The sequence below is a fragment of the Rana temporaria genome, chromosome 13 (assembly GCF_905171775.1).
Source record: "Rana temporaria chromosome 13, aRanTem1.1, whole genome shotgun sequence".
NCBI classification, from domain to species: domain Eukaryota; kingdom Metazoa; phylum Chordata; class Amphibia; order Anura; family Ranidae; genus Rana; species Rana temporaria.
Window position 1 is genome coordinate 28,151,473 of NC_053501.1, and position 13,501 is coordinate 28,164,973.

The 13,501-nt window shown below is 44.4% G+C and overlaps 1 protein-coding gene across 1 annotated transcript in view; it reads right to left on the minus strand.

Annotated features, from left to right (window-relative positions):
* The window catches only part of TDRD9 (tudor domain containing 9), a 195,750-nt gene that overhangs the window by 117,221 nt on the left and 65,028 nt on the right, over window positions 1–13,501 (minus strand). The window contains exon 6 of the mRNA XM_040333083.1: window positions 12,132–12,212. Coding sequence (XP_040189017.1) covers window positions 12,132–12,212 — 81 coding nt within the window. The remainder of the gene's footprint in view (window positions 1–12,131; window positions 12,213–13,501) is intronic.

Below are 13,501 nucleotides of genomic sequence, written 5' to 3' on the forward strand. Positions count from 1 at the left end.
AGAAACAAGCTAAGGGCAGAATGCCCACGACCCGTTATCCCAAGGAAAGTAGCAGTCACACCTGAAATCGACCCGGTGCTGTTAAAATATTTGACCAAATCTGGCAAACAAGCCAAGAAAGGCATTGAACGGTCATTTAAGTCAATACAGGATCGCATCCTAGATCTTTTAGGCCCCTTAACTAAGATCCTAAACCTTTCGGAGCAGGCAGCTTCCACTGAGGGCCCAGTAGACTTAGGCCAACTAAGAGGTTGGGCACAAAGGGCTATTTGCCTACTAGGCTCAGCCAATACGGCCTGCGCCGTAGAACGTCGCAGGTCGATCCTTATGAAATTGGATCCACAACTTTCTCATTTGGCAGAATCGGAACCGGGTCCTTCTGCAGAGGGTCTCCTCTTTGGAGAAGACCTGATGAAAAATATAAACAGGTTTGTGGGCCTGTTTAACAGTCTTGACAAGGCTCAGACTTCTTTGAAAAAATCAGGCTCAGGGTCCAAGGTTTTTGGCAGGGCCGGCAGAGGAAGAGGCCGATCTGCCGGTCGAAACAATTATTTCAGGGCCTACCCTAGAGCAGCAGCTCAACCGTATTCGCCCATGCAGCAGCAATACGCTCTACCACTGGCACAACCAGCGCCATTTTTTCCTCCCAGAGGACGCCCATGGAGAGGACGCGGGGGCAGAGGTTTCCCCAGATCACGCCCACCCACTGGTAAGTGTTCCACAGAATTTTTCCTCTCATATACCGATAGGGGGCAGACTGAGGCATTTTATCCACGTCTGGCACACGATTACGGCAGACGCCTGGATATTATCGACGGTAATAGGTTTCAACATAGATTTCATCTCTCACCCAACCATGTCGGCGCTTCCACACCCCATTCAGTTTTCGGAACAAGAGACTCGTCTCATAGACGAGGAGATCCAGGATCTGGTGGCAAAACAAGCCGTGATGGAAGTAGACCCCTTAACCCCCGGGTTTGTCAGCAGCCTATTCTTAGTAAAGAAAAAAGGCGGAGGGTATCGGCCGATTATAAATTTAAAAGGGTTGAACCAATTCGTGACGTACCGTCACTTCAAGATGGAAGGCATTCATTTACTAAGAGACCTTCTCTCTCAAGGAGATTGGCTGGTCAAAATAGACCTGAAAGACGCTTACCTGACGATTCCCATGCATCAGACTTCCCAGTTGTTTCTAAGGTTCCTATGGTGGGGCCGTATGTGGCAGTTCACTTGTTTGCCATTCGGCCTTTCCTCGGCCCCATGGTGCTTCACCAAAATAATGAAGCCCGTGGTGGCGGCTCTTCGATGCAGAGGGGTGCGCCTGATAATATATCTAGACGACCTCTTAATCATGGCCCACTCGAAATCGCAGGCCGAACTACACAAACAGTGGGCAGTGTCACTGTTAGAGAATCTAGGTTTCCTTATCAACCTCAAAAAGTCCGTACTAGCTCCAGCTCAGGAGATGGAGTTCTTAGGTTTCACAATAGACACCAGACAGGCAGTCTTACGATTACCACAATCGAAACTGTCCCTGATTCGGAAAGAAATCAGGACAGTTTTGCGCAAGGGACAGATTTCATTGAGAACCCTTGCACGCATAGTCGGACTATTATCAGCCTCTATCCAGGCTATTTTTCCGGCTCCCCTACACTACCGGGCTCTTCAACGCCTCAAAACACTTCATTTAAGACAAGGTCTGGGTTATTCGGACAAAGTCTCTCTTTGTGCGGAATCAGAAAAGGAGTTACGATGGTGGCTCCATCACGCCATAGAATGGAATGGCAAAACCATTTTCAGTTCTCGTCCGGATGTCATACTGGAATCCGATGCGAGTCGACAGGGCTGGGGTGCCCGTTGCGGACAGGCCTCCACAGGAGGGACTTGGTCCGAAGACGAGTCATCTCTTCACATCAATGCACTGGAACTCTTGGCGGCATTCTTTGCCGTCAGGAGTTTTCTCTCCCGGAGGTCCAGATGTTGCGTTCTCTTACGCATGGACAACGTGGCGGCGGTGCAATACATCAACCACCTGGGAGGTGCAAAATCCAAGATACTAGCGGACATTGCATCCGACTTCTGGAATTTCTGTCTCTCCAAGGACATTCTGCCAGTGGCAGAATACATCCCAGGGGTATCCAATTATGTGGCGGATTGGAATTCCCGTTATCTGTCAGACGCCAGCGATTGGACGTTAGACAGATCAGTTTTCCTGACAATTCAGGAACTCTGGGGTCCGTTTCACACAGACCTTTTCGCTTCCAGGCTCAACCGACAACTGATTCACTTTTTCAGTTGGAGGCCGGATCCGGAGGCAACAGCGGTGGACGCTTTCCTCCAGATATGGCCGACAGGGGTACACTACGCGTTTCCCCCCTTCTCGCTGATTACCAGACTTCTCCTACACATCATGAATCAATCCGCGACGGTGGCGTTGATCACCCCCTGGTGGCCGACGCAACCGTGGTTCCCATTGATCCTGGGCATGTCGATCGACTACCCCAGACTCCTCCCGCACTCAATTCATCTTTTGACGAACCCGTCCAAGGGTCCACACCCCTTGCTGTCAGAGAACAGACTACCACTTCTTGCCTGGTTGGTCTCGGGTTGCCAGAAGCAAATACAGACCTTTCTCAATCGGCTAGAGATCTTCTCGCCTTGGCCTGGGCCCCAGGGACTAGATCGGCATATCGATCTGCCTGGGGGTTATGGGTCCGTTGGTGTGATCAACGACAGGTTGATCCCATTCATGCCCCTGTGTCCTCGGTCGTAAATTTCCTCGCGGAATTTTACGAGCTGGGGAGGTCTTACAGTTCCTTGAACGTCTATAGATCAGCCATATCGGCTTACCATTGTCCGGTAGATGCGGTCCCTATAGGCAAACATCCTCTGGTATGTCGTTTACTGCGCGGCGTTAAATACAAACGCCCTCCTCGTCCACGATACCATTCTACTTGGGATGTATCCAAAGTATTTCAATTGTTTTCTTCGTGGGACGACAATGATCTGTTAACCTTGAAGAACCTATCCCTAAAGCTCACCACCCTGTTATGTTTGATTTCTATTAAACGTATTTCCGATGTCAGGGCTTTAGACATTTCTAGGCGACAATTCTCGCCAGAAGGGGTCAGGTTCTCAGTGGTCCGCAGGACAAAAACCAATCTACAAACAGTTTTTTATCCTTTCTTTCCTACGTATCCACGGCTTTGTGTGGTCCGTTGTCTTCAGACATACGAGTCTTTCACTGCAGCGCTTCGTTCTCCAGACTCCTCTCAGTTGTTAATATCCTTTGTGCATCCACATAGACCGGTATCTTCAGCAACCCTAGCCAGGTGGGTAAGGTCAGTTATGGAAGTAGCGGGTATAGATACATCTCTTTTTGGCGCTCACTCCACCAGGGGTGCTATGGCCACTAAGGTGGTTACGTCAGGGGGATCATTGTCAGATCTCTTATTGGCGGCCGATTGGTCTTCCGAGACGACCTTTCGTCAATTCTATTTCAGACCAGAAGATCATGTCTCCTTATCTGTTCTCACTGCTTAACTTGTGGGGCTCCTCTCACCATGTTTAGGAGATTCGGGAGAATTTTAGCATGTATGATATATATGTTGATATTGCAGGAGGTTCGTATATGTATAGCTTTGAACTTGCAAGATATGAGCCTCCTGTCTGATATATAATTCTAGATTTTCCTAGTAGGTGACGGAAAATATTGATTATATGAAGACAGGAGGCGAGTATCTTCCCTCCCTACCCACCCTATTACGGTTTCTTTTATCTTCTCTTTTCAGGATACTGAATATCACCCCAGATTTTGTGGGCGCTTGATGAAGCGACTCCGGAGTTTCCCCGTTGGGACGAAATCGTGGTTATGTTTTTCCCTGGATGGAGTCCTGTTGACTACATGAGTACCTCCAGTTTGTCTACGCTGACGCCGACGCAGGTTTGACCGGCGGGTCGAAGAGTCGTGGTGAAATTCTTCCTTGAAGTTGTCCGGTGTTGGGCATTCGCGTTCAGAAAGAGGAGGATTTACAGTAGGACAGTCCTAGTTATAGGCTCAGACCCTTAGAGGGCGGGGGTTATACAGACGCTGGGACTGATGGGAAATGTAGTTTTTCAAGTTTGTTTAATGTAAAATGTTTCTGCTATGAGCATTAAAGTGGAAAGATTAATGCAAGATACTCGCCTCCTGTCTTCATATAATCAATATTTTCCGTCACCTACTAGGAAAATCTAGAATTATGACAAATCACGGCTTGAACTATCTTGCTTTGCATGTAATGAGTCTCTCTCATATTAGTTTCACCTTTTAAGTTGCATTAGTGAAATAAATGAACATTTTTGCAGGATATTCAAATTTTTCGTGTTTCACCTGTATATATACACAATTTACAGTATATACACCCCATAGTTTGCAGTCGCTATAACTTTCACACAAACCAATATACACTTATTGGGGTTTTGTGTATTAAAAGACATGCAGCAGAATACATGTAAAAATGTATTCGATTTTATATTTTATGAGATGGGTTTTAACCACTTCTCGCTCGCATGCCATCATATGACGTCGCAGACTGAGTGGTGATATCTGAATGATGCCTGCAGTTACAGGAATCATTCAGATATATTTTTTATAGCCGGCAATTACCTGCACCATAACAATCATAATGGCTGTTACATCGCTTGATCGTTCTTACAGGCGCAAGCGCCCCGTCCCTGCTCGCAGAAGCAAAAGCATACGTAGGTCACATCTGCATATGTAAACGATGTTCAACCCACACGAGGTTGCCATTGCCGTGATTGTAAAGGCCCGTACACACGATCTGATTTTCAGAAGGGAAAAGTGCGGTGGCAGGCTGTCGTCGAAAAATCCGACCGTTTGTACGCTCCATTGGACAATTGTTGTTGGATTTTCCAAAAACAAATGTGTGATGACGGATTTTCCGATCGTGTGTACACAAGTCCGTCAGAAAAAAATCCAAAGTACAAACACGCATGCTCAAAAGCAATGCTCACCATAACACATTGGCAAAAGTTGCCCAAAGGGGGCGCTAAAGAGCTGGGGGGGGGGGAAACAACATGTAGTTTTGTGTTTCTGCCGTTTGTATACAATACATGTTCACGGCCAACGCCCTTCGGACAAAAGTCCTACGCTTTGTCTGATGGAAAACAGACTTTATACGAGGCTTTATAGTGGGTAATAATTCTAGCGCTAGACTTCCTCTGTAACTCTAAACAAGTAACCTGTAAAATAGTTTAAAGTGTCGCCCATGGGTATTTTTAGGTACCAAAGTTTGGCACCATTCCACGAGTGTGCACAATTTTACAGTGTGACATGTTGGGAATCTATTTACTCAGCATAACATCTATCACATTATGCAAAAAAAAAATATTTTTTTTTTTATTATTTTTTTCTGAACATGGTAAAAATTGCAGGGAAAACGCTGTGCAAGATAAAAAGTTGCAACAATCACCATTTTATTTCTCAGGGTCTCTGCTAAAACATATATGTTTGGGAGTTCTGAGTAATTGTCTAGCAAAAAAAATTTTGATTTTGACACGTAGGAGAGAAGTGCCAGAATTGGCCTAGTAGGCAAGTGGTTAAACCAGAAAACGGTTCTCTTAAAAACTGTCTGCCTATTTTTGTCTATAGAATAAAAAAACCCAGAGGTGATCAAATACCACCAAAAGAAAAGCTCCATTTGTGTGTGGGGGAAAAAAATGATATAAAATTTAGTTTGGGTACAGTATTGCATATGACCACGCAATTGTCAAATTAGTGCAATGACGCATAGCAAAAAAAAAATGGTCTGGTCATGAAGATGTTAATAAAACCTTCGAGCTAAAGGGGGTTTGCACGTTTTTACCTTTCCATTGCCATGGACAATGCTTTTTTTTTGGGGGGGGGGGATTACGCACACTCCCAAGCTCTTCCAGCAACCGGAAATGTGTGTACACCACAGACTGCAAACCAATTCTCAGAGGTCTCAACTTTCAGAAAAATATTTGGGGGTTTTAACAAATTTTCAGGCCTAAAATGTGCATTTAAACTTTAATGCAAAAAAAAAAAAAACTCACAAAATGTCTGTGCTTTGAATTTTTTTCACCCCAGGAGGTAAAGCATTTTACTAATACTCTAAAAATAATATAGGAAAGTTAACGTTGAGCAAAAAAAAAAAAAAAAAAAATATATATATAAACCAACTTTACTTAATTTTTAGGTACTTGTATAGTGCCGACAATAACCTCAAGAAGCTTACAATCTAAAGTTCCCATCTCAAATTCATACCTACACATACTATGGCCAATGTACCATTCCTATCAGAAAATGAGAAAGGTTCAGAAAATACAATTCTCTTGATAATTTACGTATAAACAAACCTGCATCACTGGAATTTTTTTTAGCATTCAAAATATTGGCAATAATAGGAATCCAGAATTTACTTGGTGCTTCAGCCAGAGCTCAATTCATTGCAAACAATTTTATATTGCCACTAGCCCAGGGCAAAATTTAGAAATTAATTCAAGTGAACATGAGAAAACTTTTAATCACAACACATTACACTGGTCACTGGATGAATGCCATCTAGCCTACGGGGAACAAATGGATTTACTTACAATACTAACCCGGGTAATTTTAACCTAGCTTTACCCAACCCAACATAGTAGTTTCTTAAAAAAATACATGCACAATGTGACAAAAACATTCATTCACAATGGGTCGGTTTCATTAAAAGATGCTACCAAAAAGCTCAGGTTTGATCCATTTCAGGCTTGCATATTTCATTAGCAGTTTCCCCATCAGAAATCTAACCAACACAGCACAAGCTGCCAGCCATTTTAAGCCACCTAAACTCCATATTTCCATTACTCTCTGTAGGTATTAGATGTGCTCTCACCTTATTGTTTGCACATCTAATACCTAAGGGTACTTTCACACTGGGGTGGTAGCGGTAAAGCGATGCTAGTTTTAGCAGTGCTTTACCGACCGTGATGCATCGTGGAATCGAATCGAATCGTGGACTTGATAATAGTAATCGCAATGCAGCAAGGGAAAAGGAGCAGGGAAGGGAGGAGAAGAGGACCCCCGAACCCCAGCCGTACAAACCCACCGAAGCAGGAGGGACTGTACTTACCCGTCCGAGCGAGGACTCGCTGACGCATTCCTGACAGAACTACAACCCCAATGGAGGTAGCTGTCGGCCCGGTCCACTGTGAGTGAGACAGCACCACAGCCCAGTCATATGTGGACCTCGGAGCAAAGCTCACCGGCCACCCCAGGAGTCATGGGGTATGGCGTGGCAGACCCAGCCTCTTTGCAAAGGTGTGCCCACGCTTGCTGGTCGGACTGAGTAGACTACAAGGAACTATATTATCCAGCCTGTCTCTCAGCCGACAGTTGAAAGAAGATTCTTCAAGAAAAAGTAAAATAAAATTTCTGCTCAGGGCGCTGGGCCCAAAGGGAGCTATACGTCGTCCTCTTTGCTAGGCAGAACGAAACTGAGGCTACATGATGCAGTGAGGAGGGTTATGTCTGGAGGGACCGCCTCCTGGGCGGGGCTGTTCAACTCTGTTAATGTAACATGTATTTATTAATCTAACATGTTTCTGCCTAGTCCTCTCCTGTAAACAGGGAACATAACCCACTTGTCAAGATTTAAGGAGCTGTGTCCATCCATGGACGATAAGAGAAATAGTTGCACTTACATTCGAAAGTGCCTGATAGTCCCGATTATGGCTTTGCGATTAGCCAAAACTTTGAGGTAATACAGCGTCATTGCACACTTCCGCCCAAACAAACAATACCCGGGAATTGAGCACCAAGACGCCGAGCACATGGGCATTCTACTGAAGGGCAGATTACCCATATTAAATCGCCTGCAATATATGCCTGGGGCCAGGACTATCAGGCACTTTCAAATCTAAGCGTAGCCATTTTTATTGTGGAGCAAATACATTTTTTCAAAACGACATTGCACAATGAGGATTTTCCAGTTTTTGTCATTCCTATCCATCCGTATGAGGTATATGTCACTGTAAAGATGCCATCCTAAAGGATTTTTATCAGGGTATCCCCACATGCCCAAGAGACCATACTAGCGATAGGTGGTCAAAACCCAGGGGTGAGTGTACATCTATGTGGGACAGACTGAGCACAACTTTATAGGGGATCGCTCTCTCTCTGTTTGTCCAGAATATTTATATCTGACCAATATCTAGTGCAGTAATTTTTTTATAACCGGTTTATATATGTTTATCTGTTTTTAGAAGATTATAAATTGCACTGTGTAGGGATATTATACACACAGGGATGTTACCCTTTTACCTTGATTGAAGAGAACATCTAATTGGTAGTGATGAACTTCTGTGTGTGTGTGTGTGTACACACACCAAAAGTTTGGACACACCTTCTCATTCAAAGAGTTTTCTTTATTTTCATGACTATGAAAATTGTAGATTCACACTGAAGGCATCAAAACTATGAATTAACACATGTGGAATTATACATAACAAAAAAGTGTGAAACAACTGAAAATATATTTCATAGTCTAGGTTCTTCAAAGTAGCCACCTTTTGCTTTGATTACTGCTTGGCACATTCTTGGCATTCTCTTGATCAGCTTCAAGAGGTAGTCACCTGGCGCAGCACCCAATCACTCTCCTTCTTGGTCAAATAGCCCTTACACAGCCTGGAGGTGTGTTTGAGGTCATTGTCCTGTTGAAAAATAAATGATGGTCCAACTAAAACGCAAACCAAATGGAATAGCATGCTGCTGCAAGATGCTGTGGTAGCCATGCTGGTTCAGTATGCCTTCAATTTTGAATAAATCCCCAACAGTGTCACCAGCAAAGCCCCCCCACACCATCACACCTCCTCCTCCATGCTTCACGGTGGGAACCAGGCATGTAGAGTCCATCCTTTCACCTTTTCTGCGTCGCACAAAGACACGGGGGTTGAAACCAAAGATCTCAAGTTTGGACTCATCAGACCAAAGCACAGATTTCCACTGGTCTAATGTCCATTCCTTATGTTCTTTAGCCCAAACAAGTCTCTTCTGCTTGTTGCCTTTCTTTAGCAGTGGTTTCCTAGCAGATATTCTACCATGAAGGCCTGATTCACACAGTCTCCTCTTACCAGTTCTAGAGATGTGCCTGCTGCAAAAGGTGGCTACTTTGAGGAACCTAGAATATGAAATATATTTTCAGTTGTTTCACACTTTTTTGTTATGTATAATGCCACATGTGTTAATTCATAGTTGTGATGCCTTCAGTGTGAATCTAAAATTTTCATAGTCATGAAAATAAAGTAAACTCTTTGAATGAGAAGGTGTGTCCAAACTTTTGGTCTGCACTATATAAATATATATATATATATATATATATATATATATATATATATATATATATATATATACACACACACACATATATATTTGTGATCAGAGTCTTCAAGTCTTCGAGTAAGGGATGCGATAACCCTAATAACCAATGGCCTGGATTGTGGCCATTTGGCCCGCCGTAGGTACGCCTGAAAGTGGGCATACCCTGAATAAGAAAAGTAAAATGAGAATATGAAAAAGCTGAGGGAATGGGTGGGTGGGACCCAGAAATCCACGGCGACCCAGCCCTGACAGGGAGGGAGTCTTAAATAGCCTCAGACTCCTCCCACAAATACAGGCTGGCCTGCGGCCAGCCTTCTTACATATATATATATATACATATATATACATATACACATACACATACACACACACACACATATATTGTAAGGGGTTAGCTGAGTGGGTTCACTACACACTGAATTATACAGAGAGGCAGCCGTGGGTGGTTGAAAAAAAACAAGGGTTATGGTTTATTCTTCCATATTGCTGGAAACAAGTGCAAGCATCAAAACAGCATAAACAAAACAAAACATAAAATAAACCCTGGCCACTTGGGCCGTCTACCTTCACAACACAGGAACCTACCTATGGAGTCTGGCACAGCTTACTGCTGGGCAGACACTGCTGGTCTTCCAGCAGAAAACAATAGCCTTTTTGATTTTTTTATCACACAGCAAAAAATATCAACAACCACTTCACCTCCAGCTCACTGCTCTCCTTAACTCAACAAGCCTCAGGATGCAGCATTCAGTAGTAATCCTCTGGACAACTTATAGAGGCCTTAAGTTTTCCATTCTGAATAGCTGAAGCTATCCAACGTCCTTAAACCTTTCTGGCTACCTCTGCAGCCGACACCTGATAGTAATTGGTGAATTTTCTAAACAAGGCAGAAATGTATCTCCCGTCTGACAACACCCCCAGATTTACCTGACTTCCTGTCACAATATATACATATATATATATATATATATATATATATATATATATATATATATATATAACAATTAAACAGTCCAGTGTCTGAATCATTAAAATACACAACACAGTGCTAAAAATTAAATAGTCATAGACCAGTGGTAAAAAAAAAACACTGATGAAAAAAAGTCTTATATGTAGTAAAGTCGATGTAAACAGTTCAAAGTGTTGAATGGTGTATACGAGTGGTAATCCTAGCGTGCACCTTCCACCAAAAAGACCAGTAATCGCAATCCACCGTGTGATGCACATGCGCATAAACTCACCAGAAGCCTAATAAAATGGGCCTTAAGTAAGATGGCCACTTTATAATGGATCACCACCATCCAGCAGGATCAACCCGTACAAGAGCTCCAAATGTGCTGTGAACATGGCCTGCGTGCCAAAATGTGTCTGTTCTCTTTATCATGGTCATACAACAGCAATAAAATTGAAGACTGAATTTCTAGGGGTGCACACTCTTATGTACCATTTGTAGATGGCTTGAGTGCTTCTGCTATGAATTTATCAGAGGATGAAATGCTCCACAGTGCCTACAAAGGTTCAGTGGTGGCTTGTTTTAAAGACTGACTAAATCCATTGAAACATGTCTAAACCATTGCCTGAAATTAACCTTTAAATTATGATACACTAACCGCCTTTCTCTAATCAAAGCTGAACAAAAAAAAAAAACGTGCAGCATTAAACCATAGAATTTATTCTCAAAGGTAAAAACACTCACAAGAATGATATGGAAAACACGCTCATCGTATAATGTAGTATCCCCACCACTAGTCTCTGTGCTGCAGGAGCCGCTTGGGGTCTGTACCGCTGGGGATTGTTGAAGAAGGAATGGACGCCCCATTGGAAACCAGGAAGTCAATGCCAACCAGCTTGGCTTGCACCAGTGGACGTGACGTTACCAAGAGAGGAAGAGTGGCTAGGGACGAACAGGCTACATGCTCGGAGCGCCCTGCTCCCTCTAAAGCAGTGGTCTCAAAGTACCGGCCCGCGGGCCATTTGCGGCCCGCGGACCAGTTATAAATGGCCCTCAGGCAGGGTGGAAGTGAGGGGAGCAAAAAAAAAAAAAAAAAAAAAATTTTTTTTTTTTTTTTTTTTTGAGCTGGAGCCATCTGGTGGTGAGCCGTTGGTATTACAAGTTATTACCACCAGATGTGAGCTGGCGCCATCTGGTGGTGGCCGTTGGTATTACAAGTTAAGCATTACAAGTTAAACAGCAATTCTAATGTCATTTTACACTATTTTCACTGCCATATTCTTCCCCTTATTCGCTTCTGCGAGCAAGCTCGTCGGGACGGGGTGCGTTTTCTGGCTCCTAACTATTTTAGCTGGCTCCTAGATTCCAAGCAAATTTGTCAAACCCTGACTTACACCAGTGCTGGTGGTAATAATGCGCTCGCTGACACCAGTGCTGGGGGTTAATAATGTGTTCGCTGACACCAGTACTGTTGTTTTTGAAGTTTGAAAGTTTGCATGCGGCCCCCCATGGCATATGAAAACTTGTCTTGTGGCCCTCAGGTAATTTGAGTTTGAGACCCCTGCTCTAAAGGCCTTTATCAGTGTGTATTTCCACTTTTTTGAACAGGGCGTCCATTCCTCCTTTTCACGATTCCCAGCAGTCCAGAGCCCAGGCAGCTCCTGCAGGGCAGAGAAAAATGGTGGATACTACACTATACGATAAGCATGTTTACCATTTTATTCTTATGAGCGTTTAACTTTTGGGAATAAATCCCCCCGTCCTTCCAAGAACATGTTACCGCCACATACTGCTTACCTTAACCATTCGCGAATTGGTGCGCAAGAGTCTGCGAACAATCATCAGGAGAAAGTCCATTTCTTCTGTGCGCTCATGGACCTGAACAATGAAACAAAATGAAAAGAAAAAAAAAAATAAGTTAAAGCATAAAATTCAGAATCAGATCTCCTTGGAACTTAAGAGACCTGGTGTTTCTGCCAGTACCTCTGCTTTCCAAATAAAAATGGACCACACTAAACAAAACACATTGTGGTCAGTTCTCCAGCTATGCTGGGAACTCAGCCTGCTCTTTTCCAATGATCAGAATTATCCTGACAAGACCCCCCCCCCCCGTACTGCCATTAAGCAAAAGGTGTAAAACGATAAGCTTATCTTTGGAAGTACCGTATTTAATCGGGGTATAGCGCGCTCCCGCGTATAGCGCGCACTCCTAAAGTTGCCCCGAATCCCGTGGAAAAAAGTTTTTTTGTACTTACATTTTTGGTGTCTTGCGCGGCGGCCTCGTCGGGTCCGGCGTCCGTCTGCGGCTTCGGGTGTCCTCTTCGTCGGGTGCGGCGTCCTCGCCACTCGTTTCCCGCGCCGAGTTTGAATACTGCGCCGACATATACAGAGCGCAGTACACTCGTGTATTGTCGGCAATGCTCGGCTACTCTCGCGCTGACGTCCTGTACGTCCAGGACGTCAGCGCGGGAGGAGCCGAGACTGCCCGACAATACACAAGTGTACTGCGCTCGGTATATGTCGGCGCAGTATTCAAACTCGGTGCAGGAAAGCGGGTATCGGCGTATACCGCGTACCCACGATTTTGCCCTGATTTTCAGGGCAAAAAAGTGCGCGGTATACGCCGATAAATACGGTATGTAACATGTACTACCTGTAATCTTGGTTCTATTTAAAAAAAAAAAAAAAAAGCTGGCTCCTAGATTCAAAGCAAATTTGTCAAGCACTGCTTAAATGTAGACTGCATTCAAGTAAATAAAAACCACTTTAACCACTTGCCGACCTCATGTACATATACGTCAGCAGAATGGCACGGACAGGCACACCGATCGGGGACCCCCCCCCCCCCCGGTACATGCGGCGGTCGGTAAGCCTCGGGGAGCGATCCGGGACGACGGTGCGGCTATTCGTTTATAGCCGCCCCGTCGCGATCGCTCCCCGGAGCTGAAGAACGGGGAGAGCCGTATGTAAACACGGCTTCCCCGTGCTTCACTATGGCGGCGCATCGATCGAGTGATCCCTTTTATTAGGGAGACTCGATCGATGTCAGTCCTACAGCCACACCCCCCTACAGTTGTAAACACACACACACAGTGAACCCTAAATGTTACAGCGCCCCCTGTGTTTAACTCCCAAACTGCAACTGTCATTTTCACAATAAACAATGC